This window comes from Nanorana parkeri, unplaced genomic scaffold, assembly GCF_000935625.1.
Source record: "Nanorana parkeri isolate BGI_ZX_2015 unplaced genomic scaffold, ASM93562v1 scaffold180, whole genome shotgun sequence".
Classification (NCBI taxonomy): Eukaryota; Metazoa; Chordata; class Amphibia; order Anura; family Dicroglossidae; genus Nanorana; species Nanorana parkeri.
In genome coordinates this window covers 3,211,292-3,231,856 of record NW_017306448.1, presented here as the reverse complement: position 1 = coordinate 3,231,856, position 20,565 = coordinate 3,211,292, and the positions used below count along the sequence as shown (strand labels likewise).

Below are 20,565 nucleotides of genomic sequence, written 5' to 3'. Positions count from 1 at the left end.
TTGCCCAAATATGTTAACCCCCTATGTGATATAATGCAGCACGGGGCTCAAGTTTTACACCGCCATTTTAGATAAACTTGTGTCTGATTTCCTCAATCAGGGCCCTTTCACACCTCTGTGTATATTGTAACGTGTGCCTTTTGCATTTTATAATGCACATCTATGCTCATTTTAAACATGCAGTCTATTCAGACTAAATATTTACAAAGGGCACATGTGCCAAAAACACTCAGAGATGCAGGATATGTGAATTTTGGGGCATTTACCATTTACTTAACTGAGTGCAAGGACAGGTTACCTCACTGCCCCCCTAAAATAAAGACTCTACAAACAACACTTTACATAATAAACCATTTTATATAGCATTTATTGGAATTGAATAGACACTGCAGAGTACAATATTTCAAACAATAACAGAACCTACGCTGTAGTGCATTAATATATATTCATATACTGTATGCAGCTAACTGCAAAGATAATTGGCCATCTAGGTCCCTGATAAGTGCCAAAAACACAGCTTACCATGACCCAATACAACCATACCAACTACTGGTTGCCCATAGTCTAGCCTGAATGGGTATACACAATAACTGTTCCCATTCCATATACTCTGCTCCTTAACTTTTGGGGAGAGCAAGATCTTCGTCGATGAGAAATGGCACTGTCAGGAACCCACCTGTCTTGAAAAAACAACCCAAATGAAAGTAATGTTAGCCACTGTATATTTCGAATTAGTACAAACATTCCAGGTAAATCCTATAACTATCTAACTATCATGTATAGCCCTTCACGGTGAAGCTATATATCCTATGCTGTTCAGCACTTCCCCTCCCCTATAACTATTCAAAACCGTACTTTCTAAACTCCCCGTTTAGCTCTGACCTACATCAGTCATAAAGGGAACTGTATGGGCTTTAATGACTTAAATCTTACTGAAATTTTTGAAATGATGGTTCCCTATACAGAAAATGTAGTGTGACCAATTGTTCAATTATCATAGAACAGCAAAATTATCATAAAATAGCAAAACTATATAAAAAGATCAGTTTCAGATGGAAAAGCTAAAAAAAAATCCCAAATAATTTTTTTTGGCAAAGGCCTGTAGTGAGGCATCAAAAAGTACAGATCTGGGCTGTACTCCTCGCGGAATTCGAACAGTGTCACAAGAGGTTGCTCAGAGGGACAGCAGTGGTTGGCACCATGCAATGCAAAGCTTAGAGACTAGAAATCACCAACACTCCCACCGTATTCCTTTCCACTCTTTTATTAGTGAAGCGTCACATCAAGAAAAAAAAAAAGCTTCACAGGGTCCCTTCAGTAAGGTGGCATAGCGACTTGATGAAGTTTGGTACTATGTCACCTTGATGATGGGAACTTTGGCTTTATTTGACTGATGTGACTTTTCTTCACCAACAAATTTATGGAAAGCAACACTGTCGAAGTGCTGGTGACCTATCATCTCTAAGCCTGAGTGTGGATCGCTTTCCTAAAAAGTCATGTGATTCATACTGTATATTTGTTTAAGTGTAACTCCAGCCAGAACCTTTTATCCTTTTTCTTTTGTTTTGTTGTGGATGGAGTGGTGAAGGGTAAGAACATCTGTCTATTTGGTATTGTTGCCTTTACTCGCACAGGGGAGAGCTCCACCTCACTTCCTGTTCCACTGACTGGTGTCACACAGGAGAGAACGTAAGTAAGACATTTTTGTTCCTGTCAATTTTTTTTGTTGCCATCTCTGTCTCTTTGTGTAAGATAGGCAGGAAGTAAGTAGAAGTCTCCACGATTGGAAGACTAGACAAGGTTAGATCCTACAATGGTTCTGACTAGGAATTAGGTCCTGTTCTGTCACCACCATAGACTCACAAAGTTTGCAAATTGCAAACTTGTGTGAGAAAACTTTGCAGGTTTGTTGCCAGAAGTAAGTAACAACCTGCAATGCAGTGCATAGTCTTTGGTTAGATGAGTCACAAAAGCCAATAATTATAAGGAATGTATCAGCCAACCTCCTTAATATAACAAGGTGGGCTCACAGCAGTAGACATGTGCACTGCCAAAAAATTTGTTTAGTTTCGTTTCGTTTCGTTTTAAATTCGGATTTGTGATATTTTGTTTTTCGGGATTCGGGTGTGAAAGTCAATTTGGATTCGGAATTCGGATTCGGTAGTTCAAACGTTTGTCTCGTTTTCTGTTCTCATTCGTTTCGTTCGTTCGTTTGCAGCAAAGTGACATTTGAGGGGGAAAACATTTTTTTCTCCTTGTCTAATGTCACTTTGCTCCAACGGACGAAACAAATAGGAAACGAATAAGAACCGAAAACGAAACGAACGTTCGAACTACCGCTACCGAATTTCGTAAATGGAAATTCGCATTCGTTTGCATTCGTTATGTCTGTAATTCGGAATTCGGATACATCCGAATGTCCGAATTTCCGAAAATTCGTCCGAATTTCGATTCGGAACTAAACGAATCGCACATGTCTACACAGCAGCCATATTGTCATTGTATGGTTAGGCTGTAAGGAAGACCTAACAGTTCTGTGTAGGCAGAGATACTGTTTATTTCTTGCCTAACTTTGGCATTGCTACATGTCCTGCATCGCAATGACTTCTTATACCGTTTGTAGCTTCCTTTTTTGGCCTACAAATAGACAGAATTAAATATCAAGATTCACCCTCCTATAGACTTGTTTGTTGCATATTTTGCGGACTTCATACCCAGACAGAATCGCGCTGTCCCTAGTTCTGACAAATCCCCACTGTAAAAAATAATTTTGTCTGGAGTTCCGTTTGAAGTGTGAGTAGCCTATGCTAGCCAATAAATGCAGCTCCGGTCATGGTGGGGGAGAAGACTCAATCTTGAATACATTTACATTTTATGTAACTCCCCCTCGGATTATCGGAAGTGTTCCCTTTAAAAATAAATTTGATTATAATTCCATATAAACTGATAAAAAATCTGTTGCAATTACATTACCAATATTAAAGGTCTTTCATTATCTTGGATGCTGGTGAAATGACTGGCCGAATGTAGAACTCGTGTCAGACGAACAGGGTGGATAATAGAGCGCCGGACATAGTAATGAGCCCAGCTCCAGTTCACCAGCATTTCATGAATTACACTTAATTACTCTAATCGCTCTAATTACTCTGCTCCTTTCACAATTTAGAGAACTATGAACCAGCAGCCAAGCTGCGCTCACCGCTGAGAATTTTCACAGTCATTGTTACAGATTTGTATTTCAAAACCCACTTTAGATGTAAAATATTTGTTTAAGAAAAGTGGGGAGGGGGACCACCTGTGCTGAGGACAGAATATAATTTATTAAAATGTGTAAGAGATAGTTTATGGTTATGTGAGTATCCTGCTAAAAAAGGAAACCTCTGAAAACTGTGTTTATGAAGACTGGCCAAATAAAGTTATCGAGTAACTATTCAGGCATTCTGCAGCAAATCTGTGACAAATCTGCAGTAAATGTCTGTAGAATGTACATACATAGACAAAATTCACTACAGTCAAATAATAATTATTGAAATTGCAAAAGTAAACTGAAAAGGAATGAAGAAATGGGTTGCATTTGCTGTGTGAAGGGGCTGTAGGTAGAGGATGGCCATCTCCGGCTGGATCTGAAGATGCTCATTTCATATCTAATGGTATTCAAAGGATTGCTGCACTTGGACTAATCTGCCCCTGATTGGAGCACCACATGTAACGCTCAGGCAGGCATTTTGTGCAAAGTGTTCCTAGAAAGATATCCTTGGTGTGCCACTTAAACATGGAGACAATGGCCATGGACCTCTCTAGGACTGAGGACAGGTAGATGTTCTCAGAGCGACATCTTCCCAATAACACATTGCTGAAATTCTCGTGTGACATTAGTATGCATTAATGACAAAAAAATCAGACATTATCAACTAAGGTTCTGAATGTGTAGGTAATGGAATGAGTTATTTTTTAATTTTTATTTTTAAAAACCCTTAACTCTAGGCAAAACAATTTTTCTAGTAGGGTTATACACTGGTTACATTTGGGAACTCTCTGCCACAAGCAGTGCTATCAGCAGAGAGTATTGAATCATTCAAAAAACAATTAGATACCGTCCTCAGAGACCGTAACATACAGGGGTACAGGCACTCTTAAAAACTAAGACCACAAAGGGAATCGTATACACATATGCATGCACTACACACACACATACTTATAAAGGTTGAACTCGATGGACCTCTGTTTTTAATCAACCTCAAATACTATGTAACTGTCTTTTTTTGTGTGTGTGTGTCGTGTTTTCCTTATGCTTCCTGTCCTGGTGTTGGATTTTACTGCAGCCTGCATCACTAATGGTAAGATTTGTTAACTAATGACAGGTGGTCACCAGGACATGAAGTCAGGGAAAGTCTCTCCAATGGGGACACAGACAGCAGTCTTCATCTACCCTACTGCTTCCAAATTAGCTACAAAAAAACAACTAGGTGTCTACTTTTACTAACCCCCTGCTTACAATGCTAGTTGCCTGGCTGTTAGAAAAGTAATTTGTGTTTTGGGTTAGTGAATCAACCTATTAAATGAAGAATGCCTGCAGCTAGTGGAAGAAAATACACTGCAGCTTTTTCGTGTACGAAAAATGAACAGAGAGTGAAAGAGCCATGCTGGGACCCTGTGACCTCCAGGGCTCAGTCACTGCTGAACGCCCTGTATTACTGCCCTGTTCTCCGCAGCAAACTTCAGACAGAGTTACAAAGGGAAGCCTAGGAGTCCTAGTGGACAGCCGCCTTAGTAACAGCATGCCATGCCAGGCAGCAGTAAATAAGGCGAGCAGGATACTATCATGCATGAAAAAGGGAATGTACTGTAAAGACAAATCCATAATTCTGAAATTTGACTAAATATACAGCGCTAAATGTTCAATTCGTGAATAGTACTTACTCAGTGTAAACATATATAAATTAATATAACAACTAATTTTTTACATATAATTTAAACTTTGTGTTATATCGAGTTATAAGTGAGAAACAATAATTGGTGTCACACTCCTCTGCACATACCGTTGCATTACAAAGGAAAAATCATACTAAAAATCCATAACTCTGCCTCTGCACAAAACGCTGGATCGGCCACATATTGAGTATGCAGTTCAGTTTTGGGCACAGATCCACAGAAAGGTTGTCCTTGAGCTGGAGAGAGTCCAGAGAAGAGCAACAAAGCTAATAAAGGGGTTAGGGGACCTAAACTATGAGGAAAGACTGCAAGCGTTAAGTATGGAATCATTCACCCATCTAGATACTTTTTCTCAGTGAGCAAGATATACAGAGGTACAGGTAATCTTAGTAACACACACACACCCAAAGGTTAAACTCGATTGACCTGTCTTTATTCAACGTTAACAACTCTGTAACCCACTTGAGGACAGCTTTTGGATCACATCTTATTGGAGTGAACCTGAAACATAAACTACTTTATTTTAAGGCTCATAAACTAGGATTATGGTTCTCTTTCTCTGATATCTGACCAGTTCTTTTAGCACACAAAGTTAAACATGACTAGTTTTACAAATATACAGTTTTACAAGACTCTAATATTTCCAGACATGTAACATCTGGGTGGTCCTGGTAAATGCAGTTTTCTTTGCAGTCATGCTTTATCTTGGTAAGTATTAGCTGAAGAGAGAGGGATACTCATATTTCATGGTAGGTAGTGAGATTATCAGGGGCCCCCAACAAGGTGAGGAGTGGAAGCATAGACGAAAAGTATATCAAGACCCATAAACTGGCCATGATTCTACAAGGGCTATTAACAAAGGGCCAGACAGTTGTGTTCTGTCTTTTTCATTATTTATAAAAGCATGTTGGACACCTTTGTTCTGCAGATGAATCTGTCAATTCCCCACTTTACCAATTTGCTGGTTTTTAGAACAAGTTGCAAAAAAAGATTGAGAAAAAATGGTAATGTTTGTTAGGAACACTGGCAAAGGCAAATTTTTTAAAAGCATGCATACATTTCTAAACAAGTCCAGATAGATGCGACTAGCTAGTATCTACTAGATATAGTGGGGATAATTTACTAAAGGCAAATAACATGTTCACTTTGCAAGAAAATGTTCCCTAAGCTTAGTGAATGTGGTGAAAATTTGTTTTGATAAGGATACCAAATCAAGTGCAAGAAAGAATAACAGTATATACGCTTGCACTTAATTGGATGATGGAAGTCAGCAGAGCTTTACCTCATTCACTAAGCTAAGGAAAAATTCCCTTGCAAAGTGAACAGCCTCTTTGCCTTTAGTAAATCAACTCCAATGCGTCAAATGTTCACATTCAGCTCTTTTTATATACAATGGTATGGCTTCTTCTTTCTAAAAGGGCCTAATAAGCCTATCAGGGGTTCAAACATCTGATGCTAAAAAGCAAATATGAATATGGTGAAAGGTTGCTTTCCCATATACAGAATACAGTGTAAGCACACAACTAGTAGATAGATATTATGAGGTGATGTCTAGGCCTAGGTCTATAGTCAAATGACCTCTGCTGAAGAGAGGGATCAGCCAATCTTAACTCAAATGCAGCATTGGAGGGAACCAAGAGCAGCAATTGCCTAGAACAAGCAAGGAGCCTTTCTGTTACCCTTATTTTTCCACTTCAGCAAGACTGTAATTATTTAATTCCTAAGTGTACTAAAATAGAACTGTTTATTTATTTTCACTTCTCTTACAATTTTTACATGTCAGTTTCAAGTTCAGCTGTTTGCACTTAGGTAATGTTCACACCTGGAAACTTTCTTGATAAATAAAACTTCTCTTGAAAAGTTAAAATCTCCAGTGTCAGTAATGATGTATAAATCAACCTTAAGGTGCCCATACACTCTACAACCCTCGCAAGACTTTTGTCTTGCGAGGGTTGTAAAGTACTTTAAAAAAACGTACGATCTGCCCATCATAGACAGGCAGATTGTACCTGCGATCATCACAAGCCCGCCCCCCCCGAGGGGCGGGCTTCCGATGACTGCAATGCTGAACGGGCAGGGTGCGCATGCGCACACCGGCACGTTCGGCAGTGATCTCTCGATCATGTTAAAAAACAGCCGAAAATCGTACGATTCTCGGCTGGTTTTCCAACATGCTCGATATACAAAAGTCGTGCGACCGTACATTAGAAACGGTCGCACGCCTTCCATACACTGCACAATTCTCGTACGATCACGGGATTTCCGTGTATGGGCACCATTACACAGAGGTGCCACCAGTTCTGCTGCCCAATACCATGAATTGCCATTTACCAGCTACCCTCTCCTATAGTCAAGAATTCCTGCCCCTGCCACCTACAATCTGAGCTAATCCTACCAGTGTGGGCAATAAAGGTACAGTTCAGGGATGCCATTTTATTACCATCTGTGGAGGCAGGAGGTAAGAACATTGCCTTCCATGCCAGCCTTTGAGTGCGGTACCTGAATACTAACCCTCACCCTGCCCCATCAGGGTACTACAAACCAGCGTAACTGCTGACCAAGAAGCAAGGCCAGCTCATCTCCCATAAGCTATCATGATAGAACATCTTTCACCTCTCCAGCAGTCTCATAGAAACCTAAGGGCCATCATAACATATCTCTGTAAGCCTTCCCTGCTGCTAAATGCACAGGCTTGCTCTGAGCTAAATTGGATTGCTCAGGATTGGGTTTCTGATTTTTTTTTTCTTTCAACAGCTTTATCCACCTTGTTTTTTACACCCATATTTAGGGTTTAATATAAAAAATTGTAGTATACCCCATCCCCAAACAAAATGAAAAATGAGAACCGCTACTTCAAAAATATGATTTATATAAATAAGCTATGTTATACACCTTTTAATCCAGTCATTCCCAATGCATAACTAAACTATAATTAAATCAACTTAGCTATTATTAAATTAACTTAAATAATGTAATAAATTGCAGCTTATCAGTACTTATGAACATGGTGACTGTATTAGTTTGAAGGAACAGTTTTCCTACCCTTGGACAAAACTGCAGAACACCCCCTCCTTCTCCATAACAGAGGAGGGATGTTCTCTGGTCCACACAGATCACCGGTAACAATGCTAACTGATGAAATAAAGAGGAAAGCACAGGCAAAGAGCACAGAAAGTTACCCGCTCACTGGATTTCTGCTAGGATAAACAGCAGCGCTTATGAGTTTAAGTCCCTCCTTTATGGCATTGAAATGTAGAATCATTTTCATCTCACATTTTTTCCTTTCATTCATAAGAGTTTTTAAAATTCACTTTCAGTACTTTAATTTTGAGGTTTTGGATGGATATATATTTATTTATTTTATTTTTTGTTTTGCATACATACATACATATTAATTTATGTATTAAAAGTAGCAGTCAGTCTAAGACATTTGCCTAGCCAGGCTTTTTCCCTGGCTTTGCATGTTTTTAAAGGTTAGTTGTTAACCTGTATAAATTACAGCTAATTTATGTGCTCGGTGATGTATATTATTTAATAAATGTATGTAGTAGACGCTAATTGAGTGATGCAGTGTTACATAAATGTTTCAATTATGCTGTGATGCTGTGTGGTTTGTTATATTTTTCCACTTAGCTGATTGCATACACCAGCTCCTTGACATTTAAAAAAGGCTTGGCAGCCCTGTGGCTGTCCCAGCATCTCTACTCAGTCACTGGCTGCTAGGGGTTGAGACTTGTAGTTCCTTAGCTGTCTGGTGCATATTTATGTCTCTTTTATCACACTGTTATCTGGTGGTACTTAATTCAGTGTGTGAAAATGTAAGAGGGCTCCACAAGGAAATACAGTATAAACCCTAACTAAATGACATATACTTATCTAAAGCATTGCATATTATAAATAATTATAATTTCTTTAAAAAATACCTTTTTTTACCATTTTTTGTAATGTGTTGCAACTTGGTTTTTCATCTCTACATGCATGCACTCCAGCAATTGCTTTACAAATGGTGGGTTTCTTCATGATGGCCATGAACAGTGGACCATGCCTGCATAATGTGTGTTGAAATGGCTACTTTTAATGTCTATCAGAAACCTGTGTGACAGGGTGATAATGCAGGTGCACAGTTAGGAGACAGGGAGAGCCCTAAAACTGTTGTCACTATAACAGGAAGTGCCTGAACAAGGAGCTTCATGGTAGGATCACAAGGATTATTTAACAGAATGGTGTGCATATACTGATACTGTAGAAGCAGTGCCTCAAAAAAAAGTAAAGTGGAGGACAAATGACTAGTCAGTAGTATTGTATGTAAGCTCCATGCAGCCGACCAGGACCAAGTAAACATGCCTAATCCTTTGCTGTGTCTTTGTGTGGGATGGCCCTCTTGGTAGAGGAGCAGGTCTTTGTTTTCTTATGTGAAATCTGTGCATTTGATGACAGAGCGGGGTGAAAGATCAAGAAGCAGCAAGAGAGGTGGGAAGAGCCACAGACAGAAGAAGAAGCAGGGAGCTCCTTGCCCTGTGGGACCTCAGATACAGCTTCCTCTCCAGCATGGAGAACAGGGAGCAGCACAGGAGCAACATCATTAACTCTAAATTACTTGAAAATAGCAGTCATCATAGACAATCATGTTGCTAACAGGCTTTTGGCAAATGAGTGCCAAGGTACAGTCACATGTCAGGAAGTGCACTTCATCTTCTATAGAGCAATTAAAAACAAAAGGTACATTTTTCAGCGTATAGTTAAGCCACCTTTAATCCTTTTAAGCTATTCCCTATAAGAAGGGATGCACCGATACCGATACTAATGGGACAAGTCTATAATATTGCCACTTTACAAAGCACTGGTTCGGCCTCATTTGGAGTATGCGGTCCAGTTTTGGTCACCAGTCCTCAGAAAATATGTCCTTGAGCTGGAAAAAGTCCAGCGGAGGGCAACCAAACTCATCAAGGGGTTGGAGGGCCATAGCTATGAAACAGGGCTGTTAAAATTAAATATGTTCTCTTTGGAAGTAAGGAGATTAAGGGGGGAAATGATTTTCTGTATAAAATGTTCAATGGTAAAGGCAACATTATTAGCAAACTCTTTACAGTGAATCTCATAACAAAGACTAGAGGCCACCACCTAAAATTGGTGGAGAAAAAATTTCAGCACACGGGGCGCAAGGGGTTCTTCTCAGTTAGAGCGGTTAAGGTCTGGAACTCACTGCCACAGGCAGTGATTTCAGCAACGAGTGTGGAATCATTCAAGAAACACATAGATGTTTTCCTTGGAGACCGTAATATACAGGGGTACAGGTACTGCTAAGAGCAAAATCACATATGGACTCATACACACGCACACACCAGCTTAATTATAAATTCATACACGCAATAGGTTGGACTTGATGAACTTATGTCTTTATTCAACCTCAAATACTATGTAACTATGGATGTCTTCCTGGTCTGTAACCAGTCTTTTTATAATAGAATGGTCGGCTATCATTTAAATATTATAATATATGTAACATGTATTAATCACCTAAAACCAAATATATGCTCCTTTTTGAACACTGGCATTATATAAATATAAGATATAAATATCACATTTAAAAGAATATATTATCACAGGGCCCTGAATAACATTAACAGAAAATGTTTCAAAATGACATGATAAACAATGTGAGTGCAACATAATTTTAAAGCAGTCCATTCATTATACATATTCTGATAAACCTTGTCAGTTTTCCCAGTTACTTGAACGCTAGTAAATTGATTAATGGCATGTGAAAGTCATCATTGGCTTCATCTATAAATAAAAAGAATGCATGTATGGTAAATTTCAGGATCAATAAATGTTTTAATTATGGATTAATTTGGCATTAACATTTATTAGGCATCTACTGAGCATTTAGCAATCATCTGCTCAGAATTTAAAGAGTATAGAAATCATCTTTTAGGAAATTAATAGGAGTTTAGCAAGCATCTACTAAGACTTTGGAGAGCATTTAGCAAATATCTCTTAGGAATTTAGTAAGCATTTAACAAGCATCAACTTAGAATTTAATAAGAGTTTAGAAAGTATCTACTAAGACATAAGAGGAGTTTAGCGAGCATCTACTAAAACTTTAGAGAGTATTTAGTGATCATCTACTCAGAAATTCATAGGAGTTTAGCAAGCATCTAATAAGTATTTAGAGAGCATTTACCAAGCATCACCTAAGAATTTAATGAACATTTAGAAAGCATCTACTTAGAATATAATAAACATTTACCAAGCATCTATTAAGAATTTAATTAGCATTTAGAAAACATCTTGGAATTTAATATGAGTTTAGAAAGTGTCTACTAACAAATGAGAGATTAGCAGACATCTACTAAGAATTTAGTGAGCATTTAGCAATCATCCACTTAGAATTTAATGAGAGTTTAGAAAACATCTATTAAGAAATTAAAAAGTAGTTTACCAAGTGTCTTATAGGAATTTAGTGAGCACCTAGCAATCATTTATATGGGATTAAATAAGCATTCAAAAAGCATCTACAAAGAAATAATAGGAGTTTAGCAAACATCTACCAAGAATTTAGTGAACATTTTGCACGCATTTATTAAGAATTTTTTAAGCATTTAGCAAGCATCCACTACAAATTTAGTAAGCATTTAGCAAACATCTATTTAGAATTTAATAAACATTTATTAGGCATCGAGTTAGTATTTTATAAGAGTTTAGAAAGCATCTACTAAAATTTAGAAAGCATTTAGCAAGCATCTGCTAAGAATTTCATAAACATTTATTAAGCATCTTCTTAGAATTAATCCGAATTTCAAAAGCATCTACTAAGAATTTAGTGAGCATTAAGCAAGTATCTACGAAACATTTAATAAACATTTACCAAGCATCTACTTAGAATTTAATAAGAGTTTAGCGGGCATCTACTAAGAATGTATTAAAACTTTAGCAAGCATCTACCAAGAATTTATTGAGACTTTAACGAGCATCTACTAAGAATGTAATACGTGTTTAGCAAGCATCTACTTCGAATTTAATAAGCATTTAGAAAGAATTAAGAAGCAAGTCTTCTCAGAAAATCATAACACGCTCATATTTCCTTATCTTGCATTTCTGATCAGAGATGAAACCAGGTCACTGAACAAATAATTATTTAAAATAACATGGTTTTGCCTCCCTTTTTTGATCATTAATGTAAACTGGTGCCGAATTGTCTACTTTGTACAAACCTCCCATATATCACCACAGTAGCAAGCTCATATGTCTCATTACCCCATGAAATATGGTGAGAATGATTCCTAAATAAGTTTCACAGCCTTCCTGTAAGGGCTTATTTTTCCTGTTATAGTAACATCACTAGAAATATCTGCCAGAAAGATTTACAAGTAAAATTCTTAAATCACATTTGATTATTTTTTCCTCAGCGTAAGTACTGAAGTTCTTAGACAATGCCAAACTTCCATGCTGGTGATCATTAATTCTCACTATATCCCAGACCATGCTCTTCTTCTTTACTGTATGCCAAAACCACAAACTGCAACAGGGAAAGTAGAACAAGTTTTACTATGTGGCTGTGCTCCAGATTCCTTCCTGTAGCGGCCGTATGCCCTGCACAGGGATGACCCCGAACAGTGGATGTGGATGCTGACAGTGCACAATCAAGGCCATTAGTGCTTAATGAGTTCCAGGTCTAATTTGCTATAAATATACATAAGCACCCTTTTCAAGAAAACTTGACAGTGTTTATTCTTCTGGACTTAAGAAAAAAATGTAATTTATAATATAAAGACACCTTAACCGCTTAACTACTGAAACAATTTTTACTTTTTTTTTACAAAAATGTTAAAATTACCTTTTTTTGGGCAATAAAGTGCTTAAAAGCCCAAACAATTATATATTTTCTGAAAGCAGAGACCCTGTAGAATAAAATAATGCTAGTTCCAATATTTTATGTGGCACAAATATTTATCAAATCGATATTTTTGGGGAAAATATACTAAAAAGAATTTTAGTGCACACAAACACAATAAAATGCCCATCTTTTTGGTAAAATATAAAATATGGGCTGGCATTGGGTAAATGTATACAAAACATGTTAAACCTAAAAGTTTTTTTTTTTTCCTTAAAATGGGCTTTAATCTAAATTTATTTTAAACCTGACAATCACTTTAATGAGAACTGCCCGTATTGCCTCACAGCAACCAAGCCATTTCAAAGTTTCAACTCTGCACCTTTTGTTTCTGTGTTGAATCTGTGGAAGTATAAACTATTCTTCTTAAAGATACCCCGCGGAGACGATACAGTTTACAACGTCCGCATGATTTTCAGCACAGCATCCTTACTTCCAGAACACAGAATGTAAGGTTAAGAGACATGGGAATAGGGCAGATTACAGAAACAGTTTGATGTTTTAAACCCAGAATCCAATTTTTCATCAGGAAACCTAAAAACAGATTAGTCTGCAAAACCTCTTTGAGTGATTAAAATATGTGTGTTTGAGCTAGAGTTAGGCTGGCTCCCTGGTTTAAACCACAGGAAAACAAACGGCATGTAAAAATTTCCAGATGACGCTGAGTCAAATCACCTATTCAGCTTGTGTGTGTAATATGAAATCCAGAGTTTTTTTTGTTTACTATACGTTATGGCATTTTTGCTTAAAGCAAACCTTCTATGAAAATGCAAAGTCTGCTTAACCTGCAGCACCTTCACCCCTAATTAAAAAACACTAACTTACCAACCCTTAAATGTAATGACTGCATTGGATTTTATAGGCCTTTTTCCTTAATTTTCACATTTGGACCCTTAGCTTTAATAAGATCCTATCAAAAGACCCAGTGACATCACCCTCAACTAGATAAGAGTGCATCCCTCTGACCCACTAATACTCACCTCTCCAGCAATCCTCTGACGCCTTTGCCTCAATTACAGCTGAGACAAAATAATGATGCTTCTGGGCATGCAGGAGCATGTGACTTCCTCCAATGTGACAGTTCTTGGGTCTAATGGCCAAATGCTAGGCCCAAGCACTGTCACATAATGGGAGTGGATGACATCACCACTCCCTTAGACCTGGACTTGATACACTTACAGGGTTATTCACAAAAAAGTGAAGAGTTTGGAGAAGGCAGGAGGAGTGAACAATCTAGGCCAAAATAGCTGATTTGGAAAGTGAGCTGAATTGGAGAATTGTTTCAAATCAGCTATTTTGTCCTAGATTGTTCACTTCTCCTGCCTTCTCCAAACTCTTCCCCCTTTTGTGAATAACCCTGTTAGTATTTTTATGTCAGCTGTGATGGAGAAGAGAGCAGTAAGGGATTGCTGGAGAGTATCACTGGTTTGGGGGGAATGGGCAAAGTGACATGGTCTTTCAAGCACACCAGCTTGAGTTTGGGAAGGTGATTTACACTGAAACATACACCACCACATTTAACATTCAAAATCAGCTATATGTTAAAATGTAATGCTATCTGAAACTAATATATCAGATTTGGATGGGCATGAGAGCATTGGATCACAGATATCAAGGGTGAGATGTCCTAATAGAAGTTTGTGGCTGTGCTCCCTCCTTCTAGGATCTAACTGGGCTGTTATTCCCATGCAGTGGGACTGCCACATGGTCCCTCATTTTACCTTATGCAAGATCAGTCAGTGGACCAAAACACCATTCATTTCCTGCTGCCGCTGTGTGATGGAATTGAGGATCCAGGAAAAGAAACCCACCCAAATGGAATCACTAAGCCTAGAGCTACACTGGCAAATAAAGGATAGAGCTGCCTTATCTACTGGAAGGTTTCTGCCTCTTCTACACATGCCCACTACAGACATCACTGTGTGACTTTTAATGATGCTTTAAAGTTGACCTTTGAGTAACTCTACAGGTCTGCATGAATAAATTCCTGACGTACAATATAGAGAGAGACCATAACATAAAAGTGGTAAGTACTTTATCATTAAAAAGCGGTGTTCGATCTCTAGTCAGGTGACTCTGCCTAGGCTGAGATGATGTCATCCATCTGCTGCAGCAGGTAAGAGGAAGCATTTCCTCGGTCGCTTCTCCCCACCATGGTCAGACTATATAAAGTAACTATGTAGCAAGTTATACAAAGAGAGGGATGATCTGTCAGACATTTGTGAACACAGCCAAGAACTGCACCAGTACCAGGGTTTACAGAACACTCTTAACCACCATCTCAGTCCAGAAAGTGGATGCTGACCCGGGATGATGCCTGAACAAAAATGTTCATGTCCCGATAAGAAAGCAGATGAAGGCATTTTCAGGGGGTGTATTGTGATCAAATAAATACTTGCAAATATTACACTTACACAATACTTAGCATGCATGCACCTAGGATGGAAACATATGTTTGATGATAAGTCCACTTGAAAAGCCAATTTACAAAGGTGGAAAATGTTGTTTTGCACAGAAAATATCTAATTTACATATATTTTCCTGTTTATAAATATTTCCCCCCTTTATCTTACCAAACAATTTTTGCAATACTATACACTAACCTAAACTAGGTGTGTTCTACTTCTCCAGTCTAAGCATTGAACGTGTGATCTCTGTAACTTAGAGTTATTATTATTATACAGGATTTATAAAGCGCCAGCAGTTTGCACAGCGCTTTACAATATAGGGAAGACATTACAGTTACAATAAAATTCGATACAAGATGGTAAGGAGGGCCCTGCCTGTGAGGGTTTTTGATCTAAAAGGGAGGAGCAAGTGATACATGAATTGTGGCCAGATAGCAATAACTCACAATCTCAGAAGTGTTGGCAGACAGTGCCTCAATCCAGATGACACCTTAAAGATCGTTGAGAAGTTTACAACATCGAACATTGGATAGGTCAGTAGATCATAATGTGATCCACTCCGCAATGGACATGTGGATGAGAAGCAGACTGGAACATAATGAAGAAGGGTGGAGCTATCTACACAGAGGAAAACCTGGACTATGGGGAGGTGTGGAGACAAATACCAGAGACAGAAAAAGCAAATAATATTTAAAGGTATAGCACAAAGCATGTGTAACATGACAGGGTGTAATCCAGCATTTTCAGTGGAGTAAGTATGCAGAAGGGACTGTCTACAAAATTAGTTTTTTTAACAATTTTTTCCACTTTAATTTTTTTTTACTTCAGCATAATTTTTCTTCACTTTCTATTTCCCTCTTTTATAAACTTAAAAAACAACAAACTAGTGGTGAACTAGGGCAAAACAGAAGAAAAATAAAATAAGAAGCAATAACTTTGTCAATCGTTATAAATTAGCCCACAAGTATTTTTTACAGTGGGACTCTTTTCCCCCATCTTCATTTGATTGATTGCTTTAAAATAGAATGACAGCCTTGTTCTCAGATGCAGTATACTGCACATGGACATATACTTATATTCCATTAGAGGAGGCTGACTCTGTTTTATGGCAACATACAGTGAAATATAAACTCCCATCAATATGTTGTTCAGGTTTTTAAACCACTATATTTCCCATTCCAGCTCAGCTATGTTTTGCATATGTTTTTTTTGCTTCGAAGAAGTAAAGCTGTCTTAAATCTCCCCCTCCTGCCTCCTTAAGCCTCCAGTTTAGAAGCAGGGACTATAATTTAACTTGTACAGCTCTACAAGCAGCACTCAAACGCTCTACATATTTATATATAAAGGGGCACTTACTGAAGGCGAACAATAGAAAGTGTTGGTAGAACAGTCGTTGATGCACGGTATGATAATTTGTGGATAAAGCCGCTGGAGAAACAATAAATAACTGTGAATAGTGAATTGTCCACTGGCCTCAATTTCATAAAATATCAAAGATTACATTAAAAACATACATGTACAAACATTGTTTTAATTCTGCCTTATTGCCACATAAATTGAGGTATATAATTACGCTCAACCATACCACAATGCACAGTATTGCGGTACCGCGCATTGTGGCGCTGTAGATCTCATTACAACCAGGTGGTGCCCCAGAATTAAGTTCATCCTTTTGGTTCGACCCTCAACAACAGTCCCAGTTTCTCACATGGTCCCTTAAGAAAACCCCTGGTCTAGCGGCTCAAATGCCATGCGAACAGCACTTGCCCTGCGTATAACCTTTGTACATGAGTTAAATCTCTGACTTTGTGCATGACACTATAAAGAAACCTTTTATCCCAGTCAGTTACATAAATGCTCATCTCCACATAAATAAAATAATTATATTTCAAGTTTTTCATGCCTGGAAACTCTCCCAGCAGTATCCCCATGGTCTTGTTGGGAGAGGATACCAAAAAACATCTCACAAAGGTTGTTGCACTTTACAGAGTCCAGTAAAACTGACCATGATCATACTCTGTGTACTCACCTCCCAATAGAACTTGGTTGTGAAATATGTCTGAGATGGAGATGGGAAGTGTATGTTCAGGATGGTTCGAACCTCGCCCTGGACAGTAAAACCCATTTGTTTCTAGAATATAATCATTCTGTTTTATATTTTTCAGGTCAAAGGAATTAAAGGGGTTTTTCTGGCCAATCAGAAAATTGATGGAAAAGTAACAACACTCATCACATACAACAAGGGCCGCGACTGGGACTATCTGGCTCCACCGAGCCTAGACATGAATGGAAAGCCCACCAACTGTAAACCGGTAAATCAGAAAGCAGCCAAATGCAGATGTTTACTCTATATATAATCTTACTATAATGGAAATAGACTTCAGTGAACTTTAATGAGCCATGTGAAGGAAACAGAAAGGGAATAAGAGCCCATTCACACCAAGGCGGTTGCGGATCAGCGCGTTACCGTTAAAAAGGCCCAAAACCGCTAAAACTGTGTTGAACAGCGCGGTTCCATTGAAAGCAGTATGGAAACTGTGCTGATCAGCGCGGCAAAAAAGGGCCAGGGAGCAATTCGGGTGGGAGGCGGTACGGATCACGCAGAGCCACGCGGTCGCATGAATAGCAATAGCAATGTATGGGATCGTTCATGTCGGCAGGTCCAGGCGACCAAATCCGTGCAGCCGAACTGCCGCGGTGTGAATGGGGCCTTATGTAGGTTGCCTTTACTAATGCTGAGTTAATGCTATCTCTGCCTTAATTCTTTCTGACTCAGTCACCCAGAACAAGCATGTAGACAGGAAAGTCAACACACTGATTTGCATTGATATTCTAGTATTGAAGCATCGGCATGACAGCCATGTAACCAGCATTTCTTAAGAAGTCAGCTGTGCTAGCCTGTATAATTCTCTCAGCACAGATTTCACCAGGTTTCTTAGCAAGCATTTAGAAAGCTTTTCACTTTTAAAGGGAAATTCCACAATTTGCAAAATAAAATAAAAATAAATGCACTCGTCTTTATAAAAGAAAAAATGTCATTTTTTCTTTTATAATACCTAAAATTGGTGGAAAAAAAATTCCAGCACAAGGGGCGAAGGGGGTTCTTCACAGTAAGATCAGTTAGGGTCTGGAACTCACTGCCACAGGCGGTGATTTCAGCAAATAATGTGGAATTGTTCAAGAAACTTTTGGACGATTTCTTAAGGGACCGTAATATACAGGGGTACAGGTAATATACAGGGGTACAGGTACTCCTAGAATGAGATCCTAATAGGTTGGACTTGATGGACTAATGTCTTTATTCAACCTCAAATACTATGTAACTATGTAACTATGTAACTATGTCCATTTATAATTATCTTGCATAGGAGCCAGTAAAGCATTGCATCTGCGATCACTAGATTGCAGGTGCAATGCTCTGGCTCCTGCAGACTCTTCCTCCCACCCATGTCCATACAGAGGTAGGAATAGGGTTGCCACCTGTCCAGGATTCACCCGAACAGTTCGGGTTTTGAATGCTGTGTCCGGGTTTCATGGCAGCAGAAACCCGGACACAAGATGTCAGGGAGACAGGGGTAACCACAATTAAGATAGGGGCTACTGGACCCCTACTAAAAATAGTCTTGACTGTGATATATACATATGAATGGGTGACGCTATTTACATATGAATAAGCCGCAACTCATTCTCCCCAAAACATTTCTGTGCGTCGCTAGAGTGTTAGGGTTTTGCTGGAAGAAAAGGTGGCAACCCTAGGTAGGAAGGAGGAAGAAGTGTCAATGGACTACAATTGACGTCTGTGCACTTGTTGTGCATTGAGAACTATAAGTCCCTCTGCCACGGTGGCTGATGGGACTGGACTTGTGGACTTTCATTTGTAAATTAAGGAAGTGGATGTGTGGGCGGAGCCATGCACAGCCATGCCAAATTCAAGGTACACAGCAGCCCAGGAGAGGAACCCTGCAATTCAGGGAAGTGGGGGTTGCGGGGGTTTTGATCTGACCATGCTTCAGTTACACCCTAAATATGGGTGTAACATCAAACATGGTCAGAAAGGTTACCTAAGCCTTTAGGCCACTAAGACCTTAAAGCAGAACTCCAGGGAAAATTATTATTAACCCTTGCAGTGGGGCTACCCCTGCACTTCAAGGGTTAAGTGCTTGTTTTTGTCTATAGGTTCAAAAATAACAAAGTCCCTTCCCTGGTCCCTGGTCCCTTTCGTCTCGCTACCCTCCGCTGCAGCAGTCTAAGGTCCAGTGAATCCCCATGTTCTATACACTGTGTATAAGACGCGAGGACACTGATGGATATTCCAGCGCTGCAGTGGAGAAGGAAACAAGCGGAAGGGACTGGTCTAAGAGCAAACAGGCTCGGATGATAAGGTGAGTATAACTTTGTTATTTTTGAACATAGACAAAAATGAGCGGTGCAGTGCGGAGGTAGCCCCACTGCAAAGGTTAAGGATAATTGTCCCCAGTATTCTGCTAGCACCCCGCTGAATAATACTGAATTACTTAGTGGTCTGGATTTCGGTAACAGTAAACCATGCACATTAGGTAGTGCTGCTGGAATTGGTCTTTACCTTTCGTCTTTTATTTTGTACAATTATATTAATGTTACACTTCGTTTTCTTTTAATCAGCTCTTTCTATGATAATTTCCTACAATATAATTTTTATTCTCTCTTCTGTCTTGTATCTTATTAGCCTGAGTGTCACCTTCACCTTCATCTGCGATGGGCAGACAATCCGTATGTATCTGGAACAGTCCACACCAAGGACACAGCCCCGGGCCTTATCATGGGTGCTGGTAGGTTTTCTTAGAACACGCCCCCATTTATGTTTATTGGTCATTTTGAAACATTTATTTTTATATACAATTAATTTAGAAATGTTTTTATTTTAACTCTAAGTGAGTGCTAACAGGCGTATGCAGGAGTCAGTGAGACTTCTGCATCCCTTGGGGCAGCGGTGGGCAAACTCCGGCCCTCCAGCTGTGGTGAAACTCTAAATCTCATCATGCATCTGCCACCGGGAGGCATGCCTGTGGCTGTCAGAGTCTTACAATGCCTCATGGGAGTTGTAGTTGCACCACAGCTGGAAGGCCGGAGTTTGACTATCCCTGCCTTAGGGGATCGCTGTTCTGATCACATTCAGATGTATTATATAAGCAACACTGTGGACTCTTCAAGGAGCTTAAAGTAAACTTGTTGTGTGATAAAAGGAGATGATCCTAACACTGACCTTAACTATCTTTGATGCGGACCATTTGGCTTTAGTCATTTCTGAAACACTGACCTGAAATTGCCTATGTTTGGTACTAGTCCAAACAA

The 20,565-nt window shown here is 39.0% G+C and overlaps 1 protein-coding gene across 1 annotated transcript in view; it reads left to right on the top strand.

Moving 5' to 3' along the window:
* Window positions 1-20,565, top strand: part of SORCS2 (sortilin related VPS10 domain containing receptor 2) — a 513,810-nt gene that overhangs the window by 392,138 nt on the left and 101,107 nt on the right. Inside the window, exons 9-10 of the mRNA XM_018554989.1 lie at window positions 17,400-17,546; window positions 19,940-20,042. Coding sequence (XP_018410491.1) covers window positions 17,400-17,546; window positions 19,940-20,042 — 250 coding nt within the window. The remainder of the gene's footprint in view (window positions 1-17,399; window positions 17,547-19,939; window positions 20,043-20,565) is intronic.